Here is a 26,313-nt window from a genome sequence, read left to right on the forward strand (position 1 = left end):
TCCTGGCTGCTGCCAGTGGGCCAGATGCGTTTAAAAGAGGGATTAGGGGCACCGGTAGCTAGACTCACAGCCAAGCACATCTCTGCTTCACACTCTTGCAGGCAGGCAGCAGAAAATGATGCCCTTTACTATGGGCAGGGGTCATTTTGTAGAGAAAGAGCTGGAAGAACTCATTAGCACAACTCATTAGCATAACTCTTTAGCATATGCCATGCCCCTTGACATCACCGGAAATGTGTCATTGGCATAACTGATTTGCATGTGCCACACCTCCTGACATCACCTATCCTGGCTGTTTTGGGCCCAATCCTGGCCATTCAGGGCTGAAAGTGGGCCCAAAATGGCAAAAAGGGGCTGAAAATGGCCGAAAAGGGGCCCAAAATGGTCAGGATCGAGCCGCTGCTGAGTGGGAGAGTGATCCACCCCCATTGGAGGCCCAATCCGGGCCGTTTTGGCCCCAATCCAGGACAAAACAGGCCCAAAATGGCCAAGAGTCAGGTGGGTGGGGCCACCTGACATGTGACCTCTTTGGGGAACTGCTGGAACTACGTTCCTGAGCGTTCCCCCTCGAAATGAGCCCTGACTATGGGGATGTCACAGGTGCAGGGCCAAGGATGGGGGCTGTGTCAGACATGTTTTCCTCAGACAGGCTCCCGGTATTCTCTTGGACGGAGAGGACAAGGTTCACCACCTTCTCCTCAAAGTGCACCTGCCTCCTTGCCATTAGTATGTTGGAGGAGTTCACTGCGCTTTCCTGGTTGTTGCCGCTTCTGAGGATACTCCGTACATATCCAAGGAGGGAGTCCTGTTGCCCTCTGCATGCTCCTCCGGAGAAGGTGTATGTTTGCTCCATGTCTTCTACGCCCATCTCTGCGGCAGATGCGTGGCAGGAGTCGCTGCATTGGCCCGGTTGTCCATTGGCTGCTGTTTCTTTGTGCCGCTTGCTGAGTAGGAAATAGGCCAAACCAGTAAGCACCAGCATTGTTCCTGCATAAAATGGAAGGAGAGAAAAACTCCAGGGGGGCCCTTAAGAAGCACAGTTCAAAACACAGCTGCACGGGGCACCTGGCACGTGTATTGGACCCACCTACTGGCTGCTCCAAATGAATCCCTTCGGTTTCATCCTCCTTTTATCAACATTCACTGAATTGTGCATAGATCAAGACGGGTAGCCGTGATAGAGCAGAGCCACAAGTGACAAAAGGCACAGGTTGGACACTTGTCAGCTTCCCTCAAGTTTTGGCAGGAAATGTAGGCAGCTTGGCGGAATGTTGGGCAAGTGACAGTTGAAAAGTCCATTGGACAGCAGTCAGAGAGCCAAGCTGCAAGACCAGGATGCCTACATTTCCCATCAAAACTTGAGGGAAGCTGACTAGTGTCCAACCTGTGCCTTTTGTCACTTGTGGTTCTGCTCTTAGTCTGCCTGTAGCAGTGGAAAAGAGCAAGAATCCAGTCACACCCATAAGACTAACAAAATCTGTGGCAGGCTATGAGCTTTCATGAGCCACAGCTCACTTCCTCAGATACCACATGCGCATGAATTGTGCATGTGAGGGTTCCTGCTTGTATCAGATGAAGGGCGCTTAACTCTTGCGAGCTTATAACCTAAACATCTTGTTGATCTTTAAGGTGCTCCTAGATTCAAATCTTGCTCTTCCCCACACAGTTAAGAAATGGTGGGGGAGTCTTGGCCCTCACCTGGTACCATTTCCCCCTGCTTCCCCATACCAGCCTGGCTTCTATACCATTACAAGCTGCTCAGATGCTTACTTTTCCAGTACAGTGGTCTCTCTCATGGACATACATGGGCATACAACAATTGGGACAGCTTAGCCTGTGACTCCATGGTCTGTCTATGCACTTACTGGCTGGGGCAGCAGCTGGGGAAAGTAACAGGAATATGGCGGTGCCTGACAACGCATTCTTATGACTGTTCAAAAATTAACTGTTTTCCTGGGGCCAATCAGAAGGAAACAATACATTCAAATATTACTAGCTATTCCTAATAACCAGGGCTTTTTTTCAGCTGGAACACGGTGGAACGGAGATCCAGAACCTCTTGAAAATGGTCACATGGCTGGTGGCCCCGCCCCCTGATCTCCAGACAGAGGGGAGGTGGCGCGGAGGGCAATCTCAACTCCCCTCTGTCTGGATATCAGGGGGCGGGGCCACCAGCCATGTGACCATTTTCTCCAAGGGCAACCCACTGAGTTCCACCACCTCTTTTCCCAGAAAAAAAGCCCTGCTATTAACTATTCCTAATAAGTGGGTACTGGATCAAATCAAGCCTGAATTCTCCCTAGAAGCTTACCTGCTGCCAGAACATCGCGCAAAATACCTGGAAGACAGCGTCTTCTCGTGCGAAATCGCGCCAGGAAGACGCCGTCGTCCGGTGTTTTGCACGATGTTCCGGCAGCAGGTAAGACATGTGAAAATGGCCAAGAGTCTCTGGAAAATCAATAATGCTAGGAAAAGTAGAAGGCAGTAGGAATAGAGGAAGCCCCAAAACAAGGTGGCTTGACTCGATAAAAGAAGCCACGTCCCCACTTTGCAGGATCTGAGCATTCTGTAAATGAGAGGATGTTTTGGAGGTCTTTCATTCATTCATAGGGCTGCCATTGGTTGGAGACGACTAACACACACACGCACACACATTCCTATTAACCCTCTGTTCCTCTTACCTGGGATTGTGACATGCCAAACAAGAACAGGGTGCAGGAAGCAAGCTACTGATAGCAGCACATAGGCCAGGAACTTCTGGAAGGCCCTGCAACGTCTGACTTCCTTCCAGCATGCATGCATCGTGAATCCCGCAGGGAGGCTGCAATGCAATTGGTACGTTCAGGCTCTGTACATCTCTAGAAAACTCTCCAAAAACCTCTCCTAAATTATTGTGTACATTTAACATACTATTTGGCAGCTATTGTTTTACAAGGTTAACATTTGGTTTGTGTCCTGCTTCTGAAGTCTTTCATCAAACAGTTGAGCAGATTGTTGAGGAGGTAGTAGTCTCCAAAAGTTTATACAGGTGAGATTTGAATTTGAGTCATAGCTTTAGAGGAACCTGATCAGCAGGGCTGGCACGTCCATTGAGGCCGGGCCGGCAGCCGCCTCGAACGCTAAGGTGCCGGAGGAGGTGCTGGTGGCGGGGGCGCGCACCATGGAGCTCAATTGCCCCATGCTGCTGCCACCACTGCCAGCACACAGCTGCGGGCCAGGGGCGGCAAGCGGCCGGGGCGGCACGCAGAGCAACTGAGCCGGAGGACTGGGAGGATGCACGCGCGCCGTCCCAGTGGCATGCCCTGATCAGAGAGTAAAATAAGTGAACTATAGTTAAAAAGAAGCCACGTCCTCCAATTTGCAGAATCTAAGCAAGGTAACGGCAACACCTCCCACCCCTCGTAACAAGAAGTCTGTCAAGGAAACATCGTGATGCGATGCGACGTCCCCCCATGGGTCAGTAATGACTCAGTGCTTGCACAAAACTCAATAAAAGTAAATGCAAGTTTAGAGTGAAGGAAGCATCTTATTTAGGCAAAATGTTATCAGCTGATGGAATAGAAATAGACCAAAACCGAGTGACAGCAAACACAAGCATGCGTATATCTAGCATTCTTAATTTTGCAGTAATTCCTAATTTGGCACATAGATCCAGAGGAGTTAGTTGTGTTAATCTGTAGTTGCAAAATAGAAAAGAGTCCAGGAGCACCTTTAAGACTAACCAACTTTATTTCAGCATAAGCTTTCGAGAACCGCAGCTCTCTTCGTCAGATGAGAGAGATGTAAGAAGAGGTACAGCTGATGAAGAGAGCTGTGGTTCTCGAAAGCTTATGCTACAGTAAAGTTGGTTAGTCTTAAAGGTGCTACTGGACTCTGCTAATTTGGCGCAGGAAGCAAGACTCACAACCATTACAGACTGGCAGCGATTACAGCAAAATGGGTGGTGTCTCTAAGCAAATTTTCAGATAGGACTCTGTGCTGCTCTCACCCAAGGTGCGTTTCTTATACTGTTCTACTTAGGCAGAAGGGGGTGGGAAGAAAGGAACTCACGCTGAGCAGGCTGTCAGGAGCAGGCTGGCGAAGTACGCTGCTTCATAGACCGAAACGGCTACGCCTGAAAAACTGAAGGATGACAACTCATGAACAGATAAGGGATGCCTAGCGAAAAGTGATCCCCGTCGCTCAGACAGCAGTCTCTACTATCGCCATCCATCTATAGCACCAGTTGACTGGGCAGAGCACAGAAGTGACACAGAAAAGACCCAGCCTAGAAGGTTGGATACATAGTATGGGGGGTGGGGGCAGAAGTCAAGGGCTGACAGCAAAGTGGGGGGGCCGGAAGAGTCCGGTCAGGTCCAGATAGAGTAGTCAAGGAAAGACATCGTCAGGCTATGAATGACAGGCTATGGCAGACAGACCCCCTGTACCATCACAGCAAGAATCCAGGCTCTTGGTTAGAAGGTTTTATTTGGGAATCAAATCATTTCCATAGATATGTCCATAGGATTACTCAGGGCCAAGCTACACATGACGAATGACACTTGAACGGCAAGTGGATTGAGTGGAGGGCAAGTGAACAGGGAGAAATACACTTGCCGTTCAAGTGTCATTCGTCATGTGTAGCTTGGCCCTCAGAAGCAAGGTAGGCTCCTAAGCATTAAAGATCAGGTTGACAGGAATAACAATACAAGAGAAAATCATTCTACTTAAAGACAATCACTCCTCTCCCCCCTCCCACTAGCAATTATACTTTTGGTGGGAACCATTCCTGAGAACTTCTCGCATATTTCAATTATCAGGTCTAGACAATGAGAAAGCAGGAGATCAAAGTTGAGAAACCGTGTTCATGGGAGTGAGCAGTGTACAAGGTCAGACGCACTGGGGGCCAAGCTACAAGTGACGAATGACACTTGCCCGGCAAGTGAACAGACTCAAGTGGAGAGCAAGTGAACGGCAAGTGAACAGGGAGGAATACACGTGAGTCTGTTCACTTGCCAGGCATGTGTCATTCGTCACTTGTAGCTTGGCTCTGAGAGCTCCTTTGATAAGGCACCTGCAGCTGCTGTGAAAGTCTGTGAATGCAAAGCAAGCCTGTGAAAGCAAAGCAGTTATGGCATGGCAATATGACATCAAGTTATAGCATGAAACACTGGTTCAGTAATACAGGTCAGCATCAAATAATGGCATGGATGGGGCAGATATGACAGGCATTGCTAATGAAATGGACCTTAAAGAGGGCCATTTTCACACATTCTAAATATTCTGCTAATTTTGTGCTATGATTTCGTTAGTTGTGTGATTCCGCTATCATTGTCTTGACTTGTGCTGCTTCGTTGTGCTTCCACATTTCACAGAAAAAGCACAATTGTGGGTGGTGGATGAGCTTGTATCACAGTTGACAAAAGCACCTTCCCTCCCATTTCGTCTTTTTTAAAAAAAACAGGAACCAAGATTTGCACTATATCGTTGTTTCTATATGCAAGATTCCTCCAATCACATAGCTTGATGGCTAGGTCAAGGGTCATCCGTGGGAAGAACCTTGGGAGTTAGTAATCTCAAAATGACGCGCACATGTTCTGCAAACCACTACCAGCCTTTTATGTTCCTGTTCAAAAACCAGTTTGCATTTTTTCGGTGGATTTGTCACTCTGAGAAAAAAAATTGAAAAAACAAGGCTGGGGGTGTTCCGTTATTTGCAAAGTGCAACTTCAACACCAGACATTAAACAGTTGATTTCTATGGTTGTTAATTGGCAGCTGTGTTTGTGCAGTTGGTTCCTTTTAAAGGCAACATCGCAATAGCGCAATAAAGGCGCCCTTTAAAAAAAAAAATTGGCATCACTGTTGCCAGGAGCCCACAAAAGTTTGCGGGATTCCTGGTTGTAGGCAGGAAAATCTCTTCCGACAGTGCAGAAAATGAAAAAGGAGGAGGGGTTGAGTGGGCGGTCCCTGGAGAAGCATTTCCAAGTGTTCTCATGCAGGCACAAAAAGCGCTAAAGAAGCATTACGCAGCGGAATAAACAGGAAATCTGTGTTCTTGAAGGAAACACAACGATTACGGGAGGAAGATGGGTTTTCACGGGTGGATTATGAGGATGCATGTACCGCTGTGAGTATAGCGGAACAATTGCGATGCTATGGTGTGACAATAAGAACGTGTGAAAATGGCCAAAGAAAGCCATTCTTGGGCATAAAATATTCCAGGTATGGCAAGAGGGCCCGAAACATAATACGGAGCTGGAAACGTAAGGAGGCAACAATAGGTTTGCTTGTATAGAATAAAAGGAAGAGTTGGATTACTTATGGCACATCCCAGATTATTCAGGACAGACTGAAGGAAGCACTTTTTCACTCAACATTCACATCCTGGAGTTCACTGCCAGTGAACGTAGCAACGGTCATGAGCATAAATGGCTTTAGAAGGGGATGAGACAGATTCACCGAGGTCTATCAATGGCCACTATTCAGTATGAATAAAGGGAACCACCACATCTCTGAATACCAGTGCTGGGAGGCCAAATCGGCAGAAGCCCTTGGCTTCCATGCCTGGTTTGTTGGCCTGCCAGGGCAGCTGGTTGGTTGCTGTGTGATGCTAGATTAGATGGACCTCTGGAGTAATCCCACAGGGCTTCTCCTCCCCTTCCATCTCCATCATCAAGGTCAAAGATGGACTTTACTTGTTTTTCTAAAAAGCACCCTAAAGGAAAACCTGAGGCATTTGGGATAAATGTGAAAACAGCACCAAAAGAACAGCTAAAGGAAGAATCTGCTCGCAATTGGCAAGGTCGAAATATGGCTTATTAAATACTGTAGATAATTATTGTAAATAAATAATTAATCATTCACATGCAAGAAAAGTCAAATGCATTTTGGATTATTTTAGGAATATGGGATAAATATACAATAAAGATGACGATCGTTGGAATTCAATTCAGACCAAGCGTGTGTATGAGTTTGAATAGGTGAAGGAATATATGCTGCGAAGGTTTTTGAACATGGGCGATAATGTAACAATCAATGTAACTTTGGGACAGGAATATCTTTAGACAGTATTTCTAATGATTATAAAGAACGGATTTTAAATGAAAACTGCATGGTACCATAGCCTTTGGCTAAATTCAGTAAGCGTTACAGTTCAAATTTCTGGAAATGCACAGGAAATTTTCTCAGCCCTGGTGGAATTGTCTATTAGCAGGGGGGTGGGGAGTGGAGGTGGGGGCTTAAATTACAGCAGAAAGAATTCTGGGATATTGTTTACGAGTCACTTGACTGAATCTATTATGAATATTTTCTACTGGGCTACTTATCATATACGGCTCTATCACTGAGTTATAGAATCTTATTTGGTAAGTATTCCAAGACCAGGGCCGTTTCCACACAGCTTACCTTCCCTCGGAACGACCCGGAACATTGCGCAAAAAATGCGGAAGATCGCGTTTTCTCGTGCGAGTTTTACGCAACGTTGCACAAATCTCACGTGAGAAAACGTGATCTTCTGTGGTTTTTGCGCGATGTTCCGGGTTGTTCTGAGGGAAGGTAAGCCGTGTGGAAACGGCTCAGTATATGGTAGATTTAGATACTGGAGACAAACAAAAATTCCCTCTATTAAAGAATGATCAGATAAAACATGGGAATACACCTCTATGGATAAAAGTAATTATATTTGAATGGGGGAGGGGAGAAATTGAATACATTTGCTAAACTAGGAGTTATTTTATTAATTATTGCAATGATAGTTAATTATATTTGGATATAAAATATTGCTTTAATATGGTATGAGTAATGAATCTAATATGTTATGTTTAAATTTGTGCAATAATAAAAAAGAGTTTTTCTTTCCCATATTAAGCCTAGAAGGCAGGATCACAAGGCCATTTTATGTTGGAGGCTGTGGTTGCAAAATTATTTTCAAAATTATTTTTAAACTTGGTCATGTCAACATCCTGGCACTTTTCAAATGGGTAAAAATTAGGGTTGCCAACAGGCCTGGAGGAAAATGTCATGTCTCAGTAAGCCTTTATAAAGAGGCTCACAGTGCAATCCTAAGAAGAGTTACTTCAGTTTTAAGCCCATTTATTTCAATGGGCTTTAATAGGAGTAACTCTGGTGAGGATGGCACTGACAGTCTATAGAAATGGGCAGATGAAGCGTTTCATAGCATAGAGGTAAATAATATCATTTGGTAAATAACAATCAATTAAACCTCTGGTTGTTGTGGATTTTCCAGGCTATATAGCCGTGGTCTTGGCATTGTAGTTCCTGAAGTTTCACCAGCAGCTGTTGAAATTGTGCCAAGTGGCACGGAGGGCAATCTCAACTCCCCTCTGTCTGGAGATCAGGGGGCAGGGCCACCGGCCATGTGACCATTTTCTCCAAGGGCCACCCACTGAGTTCCACCACCTCTTTTCCCAGAAAAAAAGCCCTGCTTACAGGCAAAAGTTTCATCAGATAATTTTGTCTGGCTGGAGTCGAAGGGCAACCCTCCCCCAACCCTTCCCCCTTCCCCAGGGGGCTCCATACTCACAGCAAGTAGACTGCCAAGCTTTTGAACTGCCCCTGCAGCAGCGTCTCAGTGCCTACCCCAATGAGCACTGCAACACAAAAGAAGAAACAGCAAGGGATCAAGCATTTAGGAAGGGCTTTTTTCACAGCCTCTCACTACTCATCATAACAGCCTTGGAAGGTAGATCAGCATTAACCCCATGTCACAGCTGGAAAGAAACTGAAAGCAAGGGGGTTCCTATAGGGCTACCCAGCACAGGTGAGAGGAGATTGGAACTGAAGAACATGACAACTGTCTCCTGGAGCAGGACAGGAGGTATCGTATCCAGCAAACAGCTTTCTTTACCTACCTACCAACTGCAGTTGGATCCCACTTTCCCGCCCGATACACTCAAGACAGTTTACAATTAGGGCTGTCAACAAACTGAAGAACAAATCTCTTTTAACATCCCTTAATAGAGGCTTAATGGGATGTTATTGACCAGAGGATATTATTTTCCTGGACACCATTTAAAGCTTCAGCTGTCTATTTCCACACATTTAGCAAAGGCTCCCAACTTTTTTAAGCCTGCAGGCACCTTTGGAATTCTGATCCAGTGTGGTCAGTGCAGCCACAAAATGGCTGCCACAGGAGGCCGATCCAGCCACAAAATGGCTGCCATAACCAAACTTCAGTCACTTTTTGGGCCAAACTACAAGTGACGAATGACACAGGTTGGACACTTGTCTGCTTCCCTCAAGTTTTGATGGGAAATGTAGGCAGCTTGGCGGAATGTTGGACAAGTGACAGTTGAAAAGTCCATTGGACAGCAGTCGGAGAGCCAAGCTACAAGACCAGGATGCCTACATTTCCCATCAAAACTTGAGGGAAGCTGACAAGTGTCCAGTCTGTGTCATTCATCACTTGTAGCTTGGCCCATAGAGAAGATCCTTGAGCTGCTGCTGAACCAATGTTTTTAAAAATACCCACAGCCAATCCAATGGCCAGTCAGAAGCCTTGCTGGAAATTTCAGTCTTTTTCAAATGGAGCCAAGTAAACTAGCACCATTGGCTTCCAATTAAGCGACTGCTGCTAAATCCTGAGGCTATTTTGGCTGGGTATAGTACTATGCAAATAGCACCAGGCCCCCAATTGGCCCAGATGTAAAACCCTACACACAAATAGTACCACTGCCCTGAAGTAAAACATGGTGATGCTATCATCTATATGAAGGATGTTAAGGCCAGTCACAAAATTCATCCTCGTTTATGGTCAAACAACACTTATTGCCCCATGCCTTTGTGCCTGTGACTCGCCCCTGCCTGTAAAGCCAGCCAAGAGGAAGGGAGGGAGGAGAGAGAGCCCATCACGTTAATGAATAGCCGTAACCACAGCAATAATACCGCCTTACTGAAATACCAGAAAGGCACAAAAGAGAGAGCCGCGATTAGGACTTGTAATAAGCTTTGCCCTATACTGGAGAGACCTAGTTCAGAAGGAATGCATTTGTCCTTCCAAGGGATTTGAATGACTGTACAGGGCACCTGCTCCCATCAAGGTTTAAGCCCTAAAGGAAGCTTGGTCTGGTCCAAGCTACCTCTGCCAGGAAAATTCTTGACTGCAGCAACTGACTTCAGCATGAAAGAAACCAAATGAAATCCTGCTCTCAAGTTATAGTTGACTTACAGCAACCCCTGGTGGGTTTTCATGGTAAGAAACTAACAGAGGTGGTTTGTCATTGCCTGCCTCTGCAACCCTCAGCCGTCATCACACAGCCATAAATTTAGAGCCAAATTAGCGCCATCTCCTGCTGAATGCTCACCTTATTCCAGTTCTCTTGCGATTTCGCCATTCTCCCCAATTCATGCTTTGTGACTTTTTATGTCGGCTTTATCCATTTCCATGTGAATGCCCTGGATCGACTATGAACGCTTTGCAGCACGAAAACGCTCACTCTCTCCGATCATCTGTCTCACCTAACACTGATTCTCCTGCCCTACACTCCCACAAACCCCAGCGCGACCCGCAATTAAGCCTCAAAGAAATATTTTTTAAAAAAAACATCAGCCTTATAGCGCTATAGCACTATAGCACAATTCTGCCATGGGCGGGAAACCTCTGCTACCTATCACAGTTGGCTTTTGGGTTGGCCCAGCACAACATTGGTATAATAGAAGAGTGATATAGTGCAAATATGTGAAAAAAGGTTTTTTTAAAAAGGGGCGGGATTTTTAGGCCCCGTTTCCAGAGGCACTTTGACTGACCGTCGAATTGCACTTTTCCCTTTTAATGTGACTGACTGGAAGCACAAGCAGTCGTCAAAAGATGGGAGAATCCGTTCTAATAACGATAACAGAAGAAACGATTTCTAGTGCAAAACTGACGAAATAAGGACCCGTGGGACAACGGCCCTCATCTTCGTTGGAGGTCTCCCATCCAATTACTAACCAAGGTCAAATCCACATTACCCGTTCTAAGTCGCATGTTTCCCGCATTCCCCACGCAATCTCTAGCGCCGGTCACATCACCTCATCCAACAGACGCATTGCATCCGGTTTTCTCCCGAATATGTGGTCACGGGTTTTTAATGGGAGTTTCACGGTGGCCGTGAACGGCCCAATGCGCAATTTACGCGGTTGTTTTAAAAACCAACCCCTTCCTATCTCTCTGGACGTTCCGTGAGTTCCTATTGGCTGATTCAGCCGGCAATTGCTCCGCAGTCTGCAAAAGACTTTTTTCACTTCATAGCATTGTACTTATTGAATAAGCAGGTTATGAATCAAACTTGTTACTTTGAAGAATGATTTTGGGGAGAATCCATCATCAGAAGGGACTCGCTCAAGTTCCGTTTAAAATTTTTTTTTTGTTTAATATCACTGAAATATCGAAATTATGGTGAATCATACTTCCGAAATAAAGAAAACACAGTGCAGAACCTCCACCACTCTTCCACGTTTCCCCCCATTTGTAACCGGTCTCCAATGACATTGTACACTCCCTTGAGAAATGTCTGGGAAAATGTTCCGCAACCTCACACTAGAAAATGGGGGGCTAGATACATGCAGCCACACAGTTGGTTCTCCTACAATGCATCGGGAAGAAAAGATTTTTTTATCGAGACATCAATTTTTCGTTATGACAAACCTTCATGTGAAAAAAAAAAAATTCCCTAGGCTGAACTGTGAGAATCGAGCACCCGTTATATGGCAATAACTTTTACTGAACATTTATTCTCTATCTTTGTGTGACAGAGATTTCTGGTTTCGACACAGGTAGGGATGAAGAATGAAGCCTAGCCTCATGAAATCCCAAACTCTGAAAATATCGTGGTTTGCTATGGCACCACTGATCTATCTCCGTAATCGCGTCGGAGAGACACGCCTCCGCAAGCAATATATCTTGATATCGTTATTCCAAACATTCAGGTTAAAAAAAAAATTAAAACTAGAGATTCTTTCACTGTCTGTGATGAAATTTTTTTCTTGGTATACGGCGGGAGGGAGTTGACTGTGGTGGCTTTGGAAACCGATTTCTCACTCCTGGTACACCCCCTTTTAAAAACATACTGAACCATTGGCGGTATAATGCTGTGGATGAAATAATTGAATTTTATAGAATACTGTATATAGACCAAAGCCAAACCAAACCCCAGTGGTTAATCTTCAGAATCCTCCCAATCAAAAAAAAAACCCTCTATTACGCTAAGGACTGCTGCTTGGGTTTATTTTTGCACAAGCAATAAGTTCTTGGTCAGTGGTGGGGGCCGCAGCAAGGAAAAAAAAAAAAAGGCTTAGAAATGTGTTCCCGGAGAGAAACAAGTCATCAAAAGGCTTGTCCTTCCTTCCATATTGTTGCTAAGTGGGGACACTCTCGATCAGTCTTCGCAATATTTTCTTGGGGTTTGAATTAAATAAGCAATCTGTTAGGTGAAGATGCATGCGTATTCTTTGTGAAAAAAAAATTGCTTTCGAAATCTTCCTTGACAGCCTACTCACGGATGTCACAAAATACCCATTGACTTTATTTTAAAGAAATGTAAATAAACAGTGCTATTTTTAAAAAGTAACACAATATATTTTGGAAGGTGAACAGCGAAGTATTTCAATTTAATCTTTGATGCAACATAACTACATTTTAATTACTGTTTTTATGATAACTTTGTTGGGAAAACCATATCTTAAACTATATACAGTGAGGAGTCCCAGAAATAGCTCAATCATGACGCTGTGGGACGGGCGTCTTGGCGTTCTCTCCTTTCGACAGCGGTCACCCTTCTACCCAACCTTCTGACACGGCCCTCCACCGCGGTCATTCTCTCCTGCAATTGGTTTACTGTGGAGAAGAGGAAACTTTTTAAATTCTGTTCTATTGACAAAGTTGGTTCGCTTTCAGACTTTTACTTACTGGAGGAGCCCAGTCTTTGTTCAAGCCCCTCCACAGCTGAGAGAACGTCATCAAGGGTTTTTCTCCTCTGTCTTGCTGGGGGTGCTGGTGTGCCACTTGTGGAGGGAAGACCCTCCTCATCAGCTTCTTGCCCTGTCTGTTCACCTGCGTTAGGAGACCAGACCAAGACTCAGACATGGATGAACGAGAACGGAGGGACCTCTCTCGTGTTGTCACAGTGATTCTCTGATGAGAACTACATGCAACACTTTTCTTTATAAATATTCAATTTTCTGGCCATCATTTGGCCGGTTCTGTGCATGTCCATTATGTTGCCGGTCAATGACAGAGCAGCAACAGGCAAGGTAAACGTTTGAGATTCATTAAACAATAAATTTCAAAAAAGAAAGATATGTCACAGAAATGATGGAGACCACATCCTAAATGTCTTTGACTAGACTTGGTACAGGAAAATAAAAGTTTAATAGTGGAGAGATGATAATATGAATTAAAGATGAAAGTGACAGGAGCTCACAACAGACACTATGCTGTCCTTGGTTTCTGGGGGCATCCCCTGTGGAGACCTTGCCTCTAAATGCTCACCAGATGGTGTGTCTGCAGTTGGAGGGAGGGGATCCTCGGTGGAGATGTTTCCTGGGGTGATGTCCAGGGCCTCCTGCTGTTCACCCTCCGCTGCACGTTGGGTGGCCTCTCTTCCACGGAGAACAGCTGAGATGCGAAAAAATCAATGCATTGAGCCATCCATGCACCATCGGACACAAAAAAATGTTTTGAACAATGTCTCTTAAAGAAATAGATATGGGGGGGGGGACAAAATAATCAGAAGGAATAACGGGCCTGTATTGATTTTTTTTCTAGACACTGTTACATAATATCACTTGTCCTTAAAAGAAGATCGACTCTACCTACAAGTCATTCGACTACCCTCTCAAAAAATCCACTGAAGATAGTCGTGTTGTTTGCTTTTTCACTTTGACACAATAATAGAAGCTGCCTGTTCAGGAGCAGTCCACCTCTACAGGAGCTATTCAATGATGCTCCACATTTCAACCTGCAGTGGTGGGTCGTCGAAAAATAAGTGCTTTTGGGTGAAATTCTCAAATGGTAATATTTAAGAACTTAATTTGTCACTTCAGGATCTGGATGGTCCAGATTCAAATGCCAACTGTGCATCCAAAGCTCAGTTGCTGCCCCAGGTCATTCACAAATCAAGGATCATTCCCACCTCACAATAATTTTTCTGAATGTAAACTGGGGGGGGGGGGAAGCTTCTCTGGTGACATGCTTTGAGTCCTCAATTGGGAGAACATCAGGGTAAAGGTTAATGGTGACTAAATTAAGGAATCTGGATTTCGGGAGACACAGTCCGGGTGCAGCTTCTCTGTGAAAAATAACTTTTCCATAGAAATGGAGTTCTCTGAGTACGTCAATGCTTCTAAAGCAAACCAACGGCACCGTGCAAAATTATAGATGTCCTGACAATGAACCACTAGCTCGATTCGTCAACGTTACAGCGTTTATTTGAAAAAACTGAAATTCGATAATGGCGTGGGCAAACATTATACTGGGGCACAAGCCTAAGGTTATATCCTCAAACAGCAACGAGGTCCATAAAACATAAGCCACTTAGCATTCTGACTGTAAAAAAAGAATTTTCACCTACCGGCATGACGTCTGGTTTGCCAGCTCGGCCTCCCGGCAAGATCCCAGAGGTTCATCATGTTTGAAAAGTATGGGGGCTTGCCGCTTTGGCGAGGAATTCCTTGCCATGCCTCAAGCGCCCCATAGAAATCCCCCTTGACCCTCTTAAATTTGGATCGGCACTGCTCGGGGGTCCGAGGGTATCCACGAGCACTCATTTGCCTTGCCAGTTTGTGAAAAATCACTTTGGTGGGCAAATGAGTGCTCTTCATAACACGCTCGGACTTTCCCGAGCGTGCGATCAGTTCGAGGAGGGTCTCAACCTCTTCATCCCGCCAGAAGACTCCTTTCCCATGGCTTGCCATGCTGATTTCAAGACGAAATTGCGAAAATAAGTCATTGCATTAAGAAACATGGCCCAATAACGGTCCTGGAAAGGCGCGAAAATCGAGACTCCTGATTGGTCAAAGCACAGTAGCCTGTCCAATGGTGTTCCAGCGTTATCTATGGGCGGGAAAGGCGAACTGTGCTGTAGCCCTTTTTTCCCGCCTAAAAATAAATAGTATTTTTTTAAAATTTATATTGTTTCCTGCCCATTCAATCCTTAATGTGACAAAACCCGTCTAACTGTATGGAAATTTTTTCATTGTGATAACGGGTTGGGAAAACGAAAAAATAAAGTTAAATCACCAATATCAAAGATCACAACGTGTAACAACTTGATTAATTTTTTTTTATGACACACTTGTACCTCTCGATCTCTCTCAGGGTACATTGGAAGGGTTTGTTAGATTATATTCCAATTGATTCCCGGCCTTTTTTTAATAATGTTTCATCAAAATAACGGCGTAACGATAATTTGTTATCGAAAAAAAAATTAAAATACATGCAATGTAAGAGGTGGTGATCGGTTGACGCTAACTGCGCATGCTCCTAGCTGAGGTTGCCGCTTCCTGCAGAAGAGAACATGCAAGCGGTGTGATTGTGAGCCTGGCTTTGCTTGAAGCACCGGGAGCAAACGGACCACGCAAGAATGGCCAGCAACGCTGCAGTTGTTCCGAGATCGGCCACATGGAGGGAAAGGGAAGTACTTGACTTACTATCATTTTGGGGTGAGGAAAAAATCCAAGAGGCCCTTCGCAGTTGCCATAGGAATTTGGATAACTTTGAGAAAATTTCAAGACAGATGGCATCCCGCGGTCACCATAGAACCGCTATTGAGTGCAGAAATAAAACGAAAAACATGCGTTTGGAGTATAAACGTGTCATTGCTCATAATGGCACATCAGGAAACGCACCCATGACATGTCCCTATTTCAGAGAACTTGACAGCATCCTTAGGGGGGACGCAAGTGTCAAGCCAAAAAGGATAGCCAGGAGCATTAGTCTTGACTTTGGCCGGCCACAGATCACTATTCCTGATCAGGTGATGGAGGGTTCAGAGGAACTTTTTTCTCACGAGTTTGTCACCATCGACGCGGCACATCTAAGGAGCTCATCACCCACAGCAATGGGAGAGCGTGAGTGTTCTTCATGTTCTGCTGAATCAACACTATAAAATTTTAATGCTTTGCATGCATTTGCTGTTCATTCTATGTGCTAATAGACCAAAAAAAAGTTTTTTGACTTTTCTCCAGATCATAACTCTTCATCGTCCACGGATGTGAATGACGAAGACCTAGACCGCACAGTGGATGGTCTCGAAGACAAGGGTAATGCCTGTTCTCTACTTTCATGTGGTCTGCAACCACTGAGCACTGCTGCCCTTAGTCGGTATGTTCAGAACAGAGCTTAAGGAAAAGTAAATTTGGAATCAGTGGAAAATGTTTGCTAAACCCCACACACAACCAGCAAAGAGGAAGAGACCATGACCATGCCGAGACATCCCATTCATGCGAGGCCAAACACGGCCTACGGGCCACAATTTAAAAAATTATGTCCTTCTAGGAAAAAATTTAAAACTTTTTCTCCAATAATGGGTGATTTTTCCTTTGTAGAGAACGATGCAACGCACGCAAATACGAGGGAAGAGGATGACAGCGACAGTGATCTGCCCTTGGCACATAGATCCACACGCAATCCCGGTGAAAATTTTATATTAAGTGACTATAATTTTCAGTTCAATCTTTAGAAATTCAAAAGTATTGGTCCCAAAGGAAAACAGTTTTTTCTGTGAAATCTATTGGTAAAATCCATGCTGTTGAGCCAAAGCCTAACTTTGGATGTTAACCAAAAACTGTTATTTAATCTCGTTGACGAAACAGATATGCGTTTGGACCCGGCACACACCCTGTTTGCTCGCCTTTAACGCAACCCCACACATCGAAGCAAGTGGTGAACTGATGCTGGGAAGTGGGGGGGCAATGCCAATCATCCCCTAACGCAAACATGAGATTTTCATTATTTTTCCTTTGCTCGGGCAACTACTGTGAAAACATGAACAAAATTAGTGTGGCATGCACTTCCATGAATGGTTTGGTCCTGTTTTTAATGATGCGACCGGTGCTGTTCGCTGCATTTGCCTTGGCTGTGGGCAGCGGGGCAATTTGACAATCAAGGGTACACATGTGTAATTGATGAAAAAATGATGCTTTTCTGTCCGTCTTTGCAAAGTGGTCCACCATGATCTGTTGGTGATGGTTTGTATCCATCCTCAAAATCGTGTGAAAAATGATGTGTCTCCACTCTTCTGTGTCCTGTGTTGAGTCCCCCGGGGGGGCGTGTACGGTCTTCTTCCGATAACAGCAAGCCAAATCATGCATTGAGGAAAAGGTGATAATCCATTGCAATGCTTGACTCCTGTGTCTTTCTACACTTACAGGGGGAAGAGGAAGCTGCTTGGCCGAACTATCACCGGGGACAAGATTAAGCAACATAAGGAATAGAAAACGCAGGAACGCGGCACTGTATGGTGTGGCGGATAAAATGATGCTCCGTGCAAGGGAGGAGCACGAGGCTCAACTTGCGCAATGGGGTAGGGATTATGAGGTTATGTGCAGATGGAAGGAGGATGAAAAGCTCCTTCAAAAGGAATTTTTGGAGGAAACCAAGATAGAGAGGGAAAATTTCACAGAGGTTTGGAAGCAAAATATTGCTGTAATGAGTGATGCGGTTAGTACCTTGAAGGCTCTGGGAGAAATGCTCTCGAGTCAGCGGCAACAAAGCGTGTCTGGGATGACATCTGAACAGTGTTCACAATCCCCACATAATCTTCCAACCAAGATGGGCAATAGTAAACGTTCCTGTGTTGGCAAGGCCAGAGATCGATTGACGCTGTGAGCACTGAGTGAAGACAAGTAATCATGACTGTTCCGTAGGTTGACGAATCTAACCATGCTCACCACTGTTCTCTCATCAATAAAACATGAGGTATCCAAACAAAGGTTGGTTTGTGATCAAATTAAAAATCCAATGTATGTCATCAATTCGCCACCCACGTGGGCCTTGGGAAAAAAACCTTTCATTTTCAGTCACCGGGTGATTTTTCCTGTAGACAACCATGTGGTCCACTATAGATTTTTATGATTTATGGAGGTTTAGGACGACACAAGCACGCCCTCCAACTACAATTAAGCGACCCCCACTATGGCGAGACGTGATATGTTGGATGGCAACTTGACAAACCATTGGATTTGAAATTTCAATCACAAAACCACCCATTTTTAATAATCTGGTCACACACGGTTCAATTTTTTTTTCACTCTTTATCACACTCAACTTCACTGTAGCTGTGTGTGAGCTTGCCGTTGTGTGCCATCTTCTTTGACGGGGAACAATACCTTAGACACCGCCAAAGCAGTGTAAATTGTATACCTGATTATTTCGATGTCAAGAATATGCTGGTCAAGTTATGTAAACAGCCTAATATGTTGATCCCAATGTCATCAACGTTCGCTTGGTTGCTCAATACTTGTTTTGAGCCGTCTTTTCCCTCCACCCATAAGACAAACAATTCAATAAACCTTGCAGTGAGTTTTGTGGAAGAGTTGGTTGTTATCAACTTATTTTAATTACTTCAATTTGATATATTGTGATTTATCCAATACTGGAATGGGGAAAAAAAAGTTCCTTCTATTGACGTCCGGATTGCTGCCTGTGATGTGTTCTGATCTGTTTTATGCCAGCACACACATTCTTTTTTTTTTTCAATGTACCACTTGTCTTCTCACAGACCTTGGGAAAAGGAAAAATATTTTTCTAAAACTGTGTTCTATAGCATGCAATGGTTTGATTATGTTCTCTCTTCTATTTGCCAAAGTTTTTTTAAAAACAGTCCATTACAACCTTTTCAAACAACAATTTTCATTGTTGCTTGAGGTTGACTCCTGAAAGCTCACGCTATTATCCAGAGGTTTATTCTTAGATCATCAATGAAGGTGGTGCCAATGTGCTCTTTTTGATTATTCCACCACACACTTACACGGCTAACTCCCCGTCATCTCTAAGAGTATATTTTGGGGAACATTTTCTTTTTAACAAAAGAGAAATCAGAAGTCCCAAGTGACATCGTGGGGCGATGCATTGTACAATGTGATGTTTACACTGATGTGAAGATGTGCTACAATGTATCTTTTCAATTTTCCCTGGATGATAACGATGCGTGAATCTTTTTTTAATGTGCTCCTCACGAAGCGCCCATGAGGAGTGGGTGGAACACACAACCCTTTCAAGGGATTGAGTGATCAGTTAGGAATGCTCCTCATGGCCATAAACCAACAACAGATGCGAAGTGCTGTTACTGTCATGGATGACATTTCCAAACATCTTATCAAGTTTTCGAGTGTCACGATTTTTTTAAAAAGCATTTAATTTCGAAAGAAATCAAAAACAGTAATTTAAGCATTGGAAATTTAAACGATTTATTGTGGTTTTTATTTTAAAATGGAAAATGTAATGGTTCTTTTGTCCTTTTTTGCCAAGCAGAGACAGCCAATATGAATTTCAGCACCCAAAGTTCTCAATGAATTTCGCAAGGGCGTCGCGCACCTTCTTCCCCTCAGCGAGGTGCCTATTGTTGGAGGTGTCCTCTGTTTCCTCGAAACTTGAAACCAGAATAGGTGCCGGAGGTCTGCCCCCGCCAATAATTGGATGTCCCTTGCTCTCACACAGGTTGTGTAGAACAACACAGGCAGTCACTATGGCCACAACATTATGCTCCCTCACTTGCAAACGATGTGCAAGACACCTCCATCTTGCCTTCAGCCTACCGAAAGCACATTCCACCCGGTTTCTTGCCCTGGCCAGACGTCTATCAAAGTTTTGGTGTGCAGCGGTTGTTGCTGCCCGCCCATACGGTTTCATCAGCCACCGCCTCATTGGGTAAGCTCCATCTGCGATGACCACAGGCGGTATTCTCACCCCATCCACCACCAGGTATCCATGGCCCTGTAGCAGTGTTCCAGCGTCCATGGCTGCGCAGAAGGCTGAGTGGGCAAACACAAAAGCATCGTGGTTTTTCCCACTCCAGCCCACCTCGGCATCCACGAATCTGCCTAGGTGATCCACGGTTCCTTGGAGAAGAATGGATGAAAAGTTCTTTCTGTTCCCATATTGATCTGGGCGTCCACCTGGTGCACAGATAGGGATATGTGTCCCATCGATTGCTCCCACGCAGTGTGGAAATCCAAGTTTCCGGAATCCATCCATAATCTAATAGCAATAAATGGAACATATATTAAAAGAAAAAATTAGATCAGCAGCAAATTGTAGCAGTGGGGAAATCTCATACATAAAAATTCATCAATTTTCAAATGTTCTCAATCATTTTAGAGATCTTTTGAAGTTAAAATTCACATTAAAAAAAGAAATGTTAGAAGATTGTTTGCTTGGTGTGTTATTGAGGCCCAGGTTTGAAAAAGCCATGTAGGTTCACGCACACACAACGAAGAGACATGTCCAGGCCGACATTTATATGCAGTTTGGGAAGCTTATCAATCTTTGAACAGCAGCAAAGCAGGGTAAGTTGATTTTTTGCTGAGGAGTCAGGATCTTGAGACGCGCCCGTGTGTAAACATCTCAATATATTAGTTTTGTGGCTTCTCTCAAAGTTTATGTTTAAGACAGTTGTAGATTGGAAAAGTAGGTATGAATAGTGGCCTTCTTATTCCACACATCAAGGAACTTGTGTTGATTCTCAAAAATGGGCCAAGTAAAAAGGCATTGAGAGGACATTGCGTCTAAGACTTGTTTTGTTGAAACCAAACTGTTGATTGCTGTAATGGGACGTTGTAAAGTTTGAGAGCCACGTAATTGAGGTGTAATCAACTTTCCTCGGGCCATGCAAATTAAGTTCCTGCTTCTCAACAAGAGACAACTTCTTGCCAGGACAGCACGTCTTTTGGCAGCAAGAGATTTCAGCAAACCATTAGTATGTTGAGTCTGACCCCACCACTTGACAGCCTATGTCACTGTCACCCAAGAAAGGAGTCTGGTCTTTGCTGCAACAGAGTGCTTTCTGACTCGCAACATGGTTCAAAGGAAATATTTTTTAGGAAAATCTCTCCATGGCCCAACTTTCATGCAGGGGAACAGTCAACACTGTTTTGTGGAGATGCACGCTTATCTGGCTAGTGTTTACAGCAGAATCTGTATGCAGCACCCTCCCCCATGACTCAAAACTGTTCATCCACAACACAACTCATGAGCCGCTAACTTGGGAATTTTATTAAAAAAACTACAAAGATAACCCAATTGATGTTGTTCTCTCGGCACAAAGAGAAGAACTTCATTGGTTGTGCAGGGACAGAGATCTCATGGGTTGGGGAAGGTTATTTCAAGGTGAGAATGCACACCCTCTTAAATTAAAAAGGGGGGAAAAATTAATGCTTGGCCAAAGCAGCAGAGATATACAACCGAGCAAGTGGGCACACGATCACACTAGCACAGTTTCTTTTCCTGTGGTTACTTTTAATGAAACAATAAACAGCTCAATATGTTGGATTCTCTCATCTGAGTGTAGATTATACAATGAACATTGAGTTTGCACCAAAAATCATTTTGTGAAGACATGCCATTCTGCAAGGTACATATGGGTCCATGGACAAAAATGTAGAAATGCCAACTAAAATTTGCACTCATGTGTTCGAAGGGAAAATGCAAGCGTTGTTTGATAGGTTTAATGTCATATCGAAAAAATGATATTTCAAGGTTACAAGTACCTGTCCTATCGCGGCACCGAAGACGACAGTCTTGGAGAGAAGCTCTAACTCGACGGCGAGACAGAACTCCACCACCGCCGAGGCTACCGTCGACTTTCCGATGCCAAAGAGGTCGCTTGCAACCTGGTAACTAGTGCCGCTTGCCAGCCACCACACAGAAACTGCGACTTTTCGTTCGACCGATATTGGCACACGAAGGGATGTGGTCTGCCGGTGAAGCCGTGGTCTCAGAGCCTCCACCAGCTCTATGAATGTGCTCTTCGACATCCTGAAGCGCCGCATCCATTGCCGGTCGTCCCAATGCACCATTACAATGTTCTCCCACCAATCTGAGCTACGTGGGAATACCCAGTGCTGCCTTGGCTCTTCCATCTCGGCGAGCACGAGCCACTGGCAAAAGCGCTGGCACCGACGACGTCTTCTTGAACGTGCCCAGGCAACAGTGGCACAAGAATTTTTGAAAAACATCCGTGCTGCGGCACGACGCCGTCGCATGGCGTACCTTCGGTATGCCAGCAGCATCTGTGTCTGGCATGCCATCATGACCCAGATGACCTGAGCAACCACAGCAATCACTGGATCCATCACTGTAACCAGAAGCAACCAACACCTCCCAAACCCACCATCCACCAACAAACACCCACAAAGAAATCTCCACCAAATGCTTGCCTTTTTATATCATTTTCAAATCCCCCCGCCAGAAAATGTCAACCAATAACTTTAAAGCTGTTGTGATAAATTGCTTAATTGAAGTTTCCTTATATGGCAAGATCGAAATAACGGAAACGAAATTTAAAAAAGAGAATGGCGGCAGAGGAGTTTTTTTCCTCCCACAAAATCGGAATATGCTGGTGTAGGGTGGATGTGGATTCATCCTGTGACCATGGGTGACAGAATTACACTCGAGGGTCATGAAACAGCGGTAAAATTCAAGCGCTGAACTGTCCCTCATAGTGAACTTCCACGAAAGTTTCCCACAGGCTTCCGAGTTGGCAAACAAGAAACGGGAGAGAGCCGTCAGTGCAGTCAGTGGGGGGAAGAGAGGCATCATTATATTCAATGATGTTTCTCTGTGAGGCAATATCGAATTAACGGAAAAGTGCGCTCCAAAAATTTTTTTTAAAAAGGGGCGGGAAAAAAAGTCCCGCCCCAAAAAACGGTTTTTGAGCGGTTGTGTGACCGGAGGGCCGCGCGAGAAAGACGGATTGGAAGAAGGAATGTGAATGAAGACGTAAAAATCGCGGATTGGAGCAAAACGGAAGATATCCGATACACATGCGGGCGAAGGGTGAGTGTGGCTTCGACCCAAGGCTGACTCTGCTTAGCTTCTGAGATCTGACGAGATCAGGCTCTCCTGGGCTATCCATGTCAGGGCCAGCAGGAAGGAGCTACTTGGCTATTCTCTCCGACTCCGGGACCCATTCTTAGTGACCCAGGAGCTGCCAGAGCAGGCAGGGCAGCAACAGCCTAAGTGGGTCTGTGAATGAGACCTACACATTCAAATCATCAAGCCGACCAGATGAATCAAAGCACACATTGTATTGCAGAAACACCCTGACCTGGATAGCCCGGGTGAGCCAGATCTCATCAGATCTCAGAAGCTAAGCAGGCTTAGTAACTGGATGGGAGACCTCCGACGAAGACCAAGATTGCAGAGACAGGCAGTGGCAAACCAGCTCTGTTAGTCTCTTGCCATGAAAACTCCACTAGAGGTCGCCCTAAGTCAACTATGACTTGAGGGCAGCACACACACACATGGCAGAAACATTTGCAGTGCCAAAACCATAACCTGCACTGTGACGAGGTATGGGTTGCGTCCTGCAAATGGTGTCTTATGGCACCATAAAGACTAACATTTCATTCCAATGTAGGCTTTTGAAGACTAGAGCCCACGTCACCAGAGGCCATGCAGTGGACTCTCAACTAAGCAGGCATCTGAAGAAGTGAGTCTAGTCCAGGAAAACTTAGGTTTGGAATAACATTTTGTTGTTCTTTGACCCTTGCTTATCTTTGATGCAACAGACTAGCATAGCTACCCTTCTGTAATGGCAGGAACACCTTCAAAGTTTCCAGGTCCCCAGTAGCCAATCGTTGAGAGTTCTGGGAATGAGGCCTGCTGATGTCATAGGGGGGTGTCTGATGATGTCACATTGAATACTAATGATACTAATGATAGTCCTTCCATATACCATTAGGAATTGTACCCCCTAGTGTAGTCATGTGGGCGGGAGACACATATCTTTGCCTGTAGCTCAAATCAAATTCCTTTTTCTTTTCTTTTTTGTCTACATAATTGTCTATGAAGCATGGCAAATATAATCAGCTTCTTTAATTATACATATAGAGAGAGCGTGTGTGAGACACTTCTTGCTAAATAATCCAAAAACTACATTACAGGGTCTTTTTTAAAAAATGTCTGACTGTATGCACAAGAAGTATCCCATACGTGGTGGCTTTTTAAAACAAGCATGCCTTCATTTGCATTCATAATATTTTGATTTTGTGTTTCTGATTTAGTCACTGACTTCCACTCTTCTTTTGAGGGGGGAGGAGTGGGAGGGAGGGTCTCTGTTCTTTGAAGCCTAGTAGAAGCCCTCTAGAGGCCCCCACCCTATGTTCTCCTCACTCTATTCTGTAGAATGGCAACACTCTGATGAGAGGAATGCCAGAACTGAGGGGCTGAGAGTACAAGGTTGTCTAGTTCATCTTGGCTGTTTCCACACATCTTACCTGCTGCCGGAACATCTTACCTGCCTGCAGAATATCATGCAAAAGACCTGGAAGACACTGTCTTCTCACAAGAAATCGCAATTCTTGCAAATTGCGCAAAACTCCCGGATAACTGCGTCTTCCTGGCGCAATTTCACACGAGAAGACGCTGTCTTCTGGTTCTTGGGCACAATGTTCCGCAGGAAGGTTAGATGTGAGGAAACGGCCCTTCTCTCACACACCCCAAGTCCCCTAGTTGAGGTGGAAACTGTGGGGCATGTCCTTTTACATTGTCCCCTCTATAAAGAAATTCGAGTCAAGACAATTCTTCCTCTTACAGATCGATCTGATATAGTGACGGACAGTGCATGCTTAGATAAATTACTAACAGATGAATCTCCAGATATTTCTAAGGCAACAGCCAAATTTTGTGCGCAAGCGATTAAATTGCGCAATAAATTCCAGTCAGGTGCACTTGAGCTCTGATTTAGATCATTTTAGGAGGCTGTTGCTGTTTTTAGGTCTCTATCTCCACATTTTAAAATGTTTCAGTAGGATGCCATTTGATATTTTATATTCAATTTTAATTATATGACATCATTTTAATCAGATATTTTAACATCTATATTTGTACTCTTTTAACTTATATATTGTTTACCAAATAATGAAATCTTTTGTTTTTTATAAGTTCAGATCCGGTCGTGGACCGTAAGTAAACGAAACTGAAACACACCCCAAGTCAGATATTGTGTACCTCAGACAAAAATTAGGAAGGACCGAGTGGCGCTGTTCTTCACAACAGAAGGAAGAAGGTGACACAAGGCCATGAGTCTCACCTGCTCCAGTGGCAATCCCCAACAGGCGGCAAGTGAAGTCCAGTGAAGTCCAAAACGCAACCTCCTTCATGCTTGCAAGGGAAGAAAGCCTTCTGCCTTTCCTCCGGGACCCCTGAAGTTAAACCTGCGCTCTGGAATCCCTCCACTCAGGCTAGGAGAGCCTCATGTGCCGGAGCCCACATCCTTCCCAAAGACATCATTCTGATGTTATGCACAACACAGCCCCCAAGGGATAAGCCATGTCACCACTCCAAACCAGTCCGCACCACTCCAGAGGGACTTTCATGGTCTGCTATTAATAATTACCAGGCAGGAGTGCAGCCTCGACCTGGGCCTGAAATTCTTGTCCTCTCTGCCGCATTTCAATGCGGGGCAAACCTGTCACAGGCACACAGAGGAATTGTTGCTATGGAGCCCCCACGAGTGCAGATTAATTGCTATGGATGGGAATCAGGGGCTTTGCTAGCCGCTTTGCAGAGTTCTGGGCTCCTGGCAGAATTGCTTCCCCTGGGGAATTCACAGGGGGCATTTGGTGGCCAGCTGCCGGAATGCAGCACGTGGCCGTGCCACGGGCAAGCCTTTTACCTGCTCGAGACTGTTCACCCCCACCCCTGACAAGAGAGATTATCAGGAGTTCTTCATTCTATTTTGAAATTTTATTGGATATTATAACTGTTCCTTATTTATCGGATGTTCCTTATTTATTGGATATTATCACTGTTCCTTTAACAAATGCAGAGGACGTCCAAGTGAAGGTAAGTAGATAAGTAAATATGAGTAGCCGACTGTCAGCCATTCGGCCAGTTTGGAGCAGGAATATAATGCGATTGCAGAATAAAGCCAAGTACCTGTCAAATTTGAAAAAAAAGAACTGGTGAATCTTTTTGGACGGTGTACTCTTATTTACTTATCTACCTTCCTTTGCGCAGATTTCCTCTGCATCTGTTAAAGGAACAGTGATATGGACTGTCATATTATATATGAACAAATATTTACCAGTTGGTCTGGAAGTGCATGTAACGATATTTATGTGTACGTTTATTGATGTGATTTTGTAACTGGTCTAGATATCGATCCCTTTAATT

At 44.7% G+C, this 26,313-nt stretch overlaps 1 protein-coding gene across 1 annotated transcript; it reads right to left on the reverse strand.

The window, feature by feature from the left end:
* Positions 1–583: 583 nt before the first annotated feature.
* Positions 584–25,298, reverse strand: TMEM72 (transmembrane protein 72). Its single transcript, XM_054983984.1, has 5 exons — positions 25,229–25,298; positions 8,524–8,590; positions 4,051–4,122; positions 2,682–2,821; positions 584–987 (listed from the first exon to the last, which is right to left on the reverse strand). The coding sequence occupies exons 1-5, from the start codon at positions 25,296–25,298 to the stop codon at positions 584–586; spliced, it is 753 nt and encodes a 250-aa protein (XP_054839959.1).
* Positions 25,299–26,313: the final 1,015 nt, after the last annotated feature.

Source organism: Eublepharis macularius, chromosome 6, assembly GCF_028583425.1.
Source record: "Eublepharis macularius isolate TG4126 chromosome 6, MPM_Emac_v1.0, whole genome shotgun sequence".
Lineage (NCBI taxonomy): Eukaryota > Metazoa > Chordata > Lepidosauria > Squamata > Eublepharidae > Eublepharis > Eublepharis macularius.